Source organism: Nicotiana tabacum, chromosome 3 (assembly GCF_000715075.1).
Source record: "Nicotiana tabacum cultivar K326 chromosome 3, ASM71507v2, whole genome shotgun sequence".
In the NCBI taxonomy this organism is placed as follows: domain Eukaryota; kingdom Viridiplantae; phylum Streptophyta; class Magnoliopsida; order Solanales; family Solanaceae; genus Nicotiana; species Nicotiana tabacum.
The window spans coordinates 144,103,555-144,108,252 of record NC_134082.1 but is presented as its reverse complement, the minus strand read 5'-3'; the positions used below and the strand labels follow the sequence as shown (position 1 = coordinate 144,108,252).

The window sequence follows — 4,698 nt, the reverse complement described above, 5'->3', positions numbered from 1 at the left end:
ACTGAAAAGGATGTACATAGTTTTTAACTAGAAGCGATCTCGTTCAGACAACGTAACTAATAACTCCATTTTTTCATGTCGTCGCGACGTCAATCAACTCTAGACGGATCTTCTTTATTTTGTGTACATATTAATACGTCACATGTTGTCCATATTCATCCAACTAATATCCCTATGCTGGTTTGTTGTCTTTTTCAACTGTTTATGAAGGAATGACAGGGGTATCTTGATTATTTACCTTTTTAAATACACTGGTCCAAAAATGAATTTTCATTGAGTATGTTTGGTATAGCAGAAGTTATCTTTTACGAAAAATATTGGGTTACTTATGATTATTGAATTTTACTTACTAGTATATATCTTTTTGTTATATAAAAGTAATTGAAATATATATACTCATAGTATAATAATATTATATTCTATGAGTTATAGTAATTATTAGGAGTACACAAGTAAATATTAGCGAGGTAATTAAACCAACTGGCCTAGGGTTGATGATGATATCATCATAAGATTCTTTCCATGTTGAACACAGCATTTTTTAACCTTTTGCTCATGTCTATTTTTCCAGACGTAATTATAAATAAGGTCAGAAATGATATGTAGATGCAGCAACTACTCGAACTGAGTGAAACAAAAAGGAGAATACCTCGAGAAAATTTAAACTCTCATACATGGGGAAGCTAGGGGATCTTCTCTTGCATAGGGTTAAGATTTTGCTGTTACATGCTGTTGTTATTTGGTCATTAAAGTTGGTCATAGCAGATGTACCAGCTATTTTTATATTTGGCGATTCAACTGTAGACGTTGGAACTAATAATTATGTAAATGGCAGTCTTGCTACAGCTAACAATCCTTACTACGGAATTGATTACCCACACCACATTGCTACAGGAAGGTTTAGCAATGGCTATAACCCTGCGGACATCATTGGTATATATATTCACTAGTATTTCCTTTCTAAAATGATCAGCTCTCACTATAACAATGATTATGCGACTCTTCTATACTCAGTTTATTTCATTTTATGTGACAGTATTATTACTTGAATAGTTAAAGATGTTTTTTTGGACTAGTATCATTTTATAAGTATTTTGAATTATTAACTATATACGTACGTAGCGTAGGCAGATCTAACAAGAAATTAAATGATTGATTGTTTAGCGACGCACTTGGGTAATTATACGGAAAGCCCGCCAGCCTTTTACGCCTTAGTTCAGGAAACGTCAACAACATTTAAGAGTAGCATACTTCGTGGTGTCAACTTTGCATCAGGAGGATCTGGCATTCTTGATGATACTGGAAATCCTGGATTTGTGAGATCTCAATATTACTCTTCTTTTTTTTATCTGCATTTATATATTCAGATGATATTTAATATATATGCATAATTTTGAGTGTTGCAGCATCATGTAGTATCGCTTACTCAACAAATAGAACAATTCCAAAGTGTATGCGAGAACATCACCGAAATATATGGAGATGATGACATAGCTTCAAAGCTGGTTGCAAATGCCTTCTACCTTATAAGTGTGGGAAGCAATGATTTCTTCGACCAATTCCGTTACAACTACAATATATCTGCACCTGAACTCATTACTGATCTCAGTGATACCTTTGCCAACCATTTACAGGTTAAAATATTACTATGTTCTTTCCTATCTCTTAAATCTTGGATTAATCTTCCTTTTTTCCGACATACTGTAGCATTTTAGGAGTTTCTCTTGGAAAAATCAAACAAGAATATTCTTGAATGCAACCTCCATTAACTTGCTTTTTCCTACTCCCCATTTAGATATATAGAATCACTTGTTAAAATACTGTGACGCGACAGAAGTCATTTTTGGTAAAATATTTTATATGAGAAAGTTATTTTGGTGCTTAGCTACCAAAAATTTATATTTTAAGAAAAATATTTTCCTTAGAATATTTTCTCAGGAAAATAACTTCCTATCGCATGCACCAAACACAGCAGCTAAATCGATTTAGTTTGGGTAAGTTTTTTTGTTTCGTATTTCCTCATTAACTGCAGTACTCCTCCGGTCCACAATAAGTGATCAATTTATTTTTTTATTTTGGTCCAAAATAAATGTCCATTTATATAATCAAGAAAATATTCAATTTATTTTTTTCAAAATTACCCTTATGTACGTATCCCTAAAAAGTATTTTACTCCTCACATTAAATTATGCTGCAATATTTAATTAAGGGTAGTTTAGTCACACTAACTATTTTGTCTAGAATTTAGTATTTTTCTCAATGGGCGTGCCCAAAACAAATTGATTACTTATTGTGAACCGGAGGGAGTATTATATAGTCTTCTATGTCCTTGTACTATAAAAAGTTAAAGATTTTTTTTTGGTTAATTTAAATGCAGAATTTATATAATCTAGGTGCAAGGAAATTTGGAATTGTGAGCATTCCAACGATTGGATGCTGTCCGGCTATACGTAGTGTAACACCTGGTGGAGCCTGTAATGAGACACTTAATGATTTTGCTCAATCATTTTATAATACAACACTCAGCTTGCTGCAAAATTTCAGCTCAAAAAATCCAGGAGTGAAATTTTCACTTGGAAATTCTTACTTGATGACCAAGGGTGTCATTGATAATGCAGTTGCATCAGGTAATTATTGATATAACTATTTCAGATTAAATCAAGGAATAAGTGGGTGCAAACTTGTGAATATACCCTAATTTGGTAAACTGAGTTGGTTCATCCCCGTTTGGACTTGAATCAATCGGTTGATGTTTGAACATGAAGATATTTGGAAAACAGATGTTAAAAGTGTTTTAAGTTTTCACTCACAAGCAAGCACCCACTGCGGGTGCGTTAGCTTTATAAATAAGAAGAAAAAAAAGTTTTCACTCACAAAAATTCAACTGTATTTTATTGTGATCAATATCAAAAAACGGTCACTCAGAGATAAGAATATCCTATTAATCCTTGAAAACTAGAGATAAGAATATTATTATCTTCATTTTAAATGTCATTTTAGCCACATAACTTCGGTCCAAACAAGTGTTACTTTAGAAAATTAAGAAGGCATTAATTATTGTTTCAATCTACTGTTGCTCCTATAAATAATCCATAATTTTTTTTTTTAAAAAAGTCTCTCAACAATTCTTACTCTTTTAATTAGAGATAAAAGGTTATTTTAGTCAAACAATCTTTATAATTAGCTAGTACCATTAAACAAATTTCTTAATGTGTGTGTGCGTCAATACATTTAAAATTGAGTACTAATTGTTTACTTGTGATGGAGTAGGTTTTGAAGAAGTTGAATCAGCCTGCTGTGGGACAGGACCTTTCGGAGGAAACAGTAAATGTACTCCAAAATCTGATCTTTGCGAGAAGCGCGACAAATACCTGTTCTGGGATTGGTTTCACCCAACTCAGAAAGCATCTGAAATGGCAGCTTTGTCTCTTCTTTATGCAACTGGACAGGAATTTGTCACACCCGTCAACTTCAGTACATTGGCTAGTATTCAGCTGTGAATTGTTAAATAAAAGGCAGCAGCTAGTTCGCACAGAGGGATTACGCAACGTAGTAGTATTTCACACAATTGTCAACAATGTTGATTTTGGCCTACCCAAAAAAAGAAAGAATACAGTAGATTATTTTGTTCTTTTTGGAAAAATAATACATAGCCATTTGTATTGTAAAAGCCATTGTTACTGAAAATATACTCGACAAAAGCAGCACATATATTTGGTCTATTATACTATTCAATCTCTTTCTGCTTTGTTTTCTTGTTAACTATTGAATGCTTGTTCTGTGTTTCTAGTCTAGGGCTAATAAACCAATAATGTTTGAAATAGTGAAGTTCTCTATTCAAAGCACTAAAACAGGAGTACTAATTCTTGATGCCTAACCATGTAAGATGCGTTTGTATTGCTTTGGCCGTTCAAATATGTCCCTCTATTATGCGAAATGAATCAACTTTTCCCTCCGTTACTATCCGTCTAAAAATGTCCCTAACGTTATTCAAGTGATTCAAAATATACCCCTCCTCCGTTAGAACAGTTCAAGGTAGACACTCAATACCATGTGGCACTGACATTTTGGTGACATGGACACTGTAACGCCCCCCTTTTTCCTCTTGCGGAGAAAGTCCGGGTTCCGACGTTCATGGGGGTAATAACTCATTACCTTTTGGGATTTGGGTATTTGGAGAGTCGCCACCTAACGGATTATGGTGCGTTGCACCTAGAGCGATTAACTCTTAGACTAGTTTGCATTACCGGAGATTTAGGGTAATGACTCGAAATAACCTTGAGGGAAAGGTGTTAGGCACCCCTCTCGGTCCACAACGGTGGGTCCCGGCCGAACTTATACTTATGAACTAGTCCTTTAACAAATAAATAGTTTAAACACATAATTACAAATAAGAGCAGGTTTTGGACATTACATGACTCAAATAATGAGACAAAGGAAAGACTTGAACAAACTGTGTACATACAGAAGAGTAAAGTTTAAGCAAAGGGAATATGGGAATGAGGGGTCCTAGGTTGGTTAGCTTACAGGATCACCCCACGCAATGCCCGGTAAACACTACTCAATGAGGGGCTACACGTGACATTAGCGTGTAATCATCATATCCCTTTCTACCCATTACCCTACCCCTTAGTGGTTATCAAGCGAGTTTTTATTTAACGAACTCTAAGCGTGATGTTACCCGTCCCTTCCTTGTGA

The 4,698-nt window shown here is 34.4% G+C and overlaps 1 protein-coding gene across 1 annotated transcript; it reads left to right on the top strand.

Annotated features, from left to right (window-relative positions):
* The first annotated feature begins 603 nt into the window (after positions 1–603).
* LOC107779929 (GDSL esterase/lipase At5g33370-like) lies at positions 604–3,733 on the top strand. The gene is made up of 5 exons (XM_016600432.2): positions 604–933; positions 1,165–1,316; positions 1,407–1,634; positions 2,378–2,627; positions 3,271–3,733. Exons 1-5 carry the CDS (start codon positions 675–677, stop codon positions 3,498–3,500), a joined length of 1,119 nt encoding a protein of 372 aa, XP_016455918.2. The 5' UTR covers positions 604–674; the 3' UTR covers positions 3,501–3,733.
* The last annotated feature ends 965 nt before the right edge of the window (positions 3,734–4,698 follow it).

Coding starts and splice junctions, on each gene's coding strand:
- LOC107779929 (XM_016600432.2), top strand. CDS start 675: ATGGGGAAGCTAGGGGATCTTCTCTTGCATAGGGTTAAGATTTTGCTG. Junction 1,635..2,377: donor CCTTTGCCAACCATTTACAG/GTTAAAATATTA, acceptor ATTTAAATGCAG/AATTTATATAATCTAGGTGC. Junction 2,628..3,270: donor TGATAATGCAGTTGCATCAG/GTAATTATTGAT, acceptor GTGATGGAGTAG/GTTTTGAAGAAGTTGAATCA.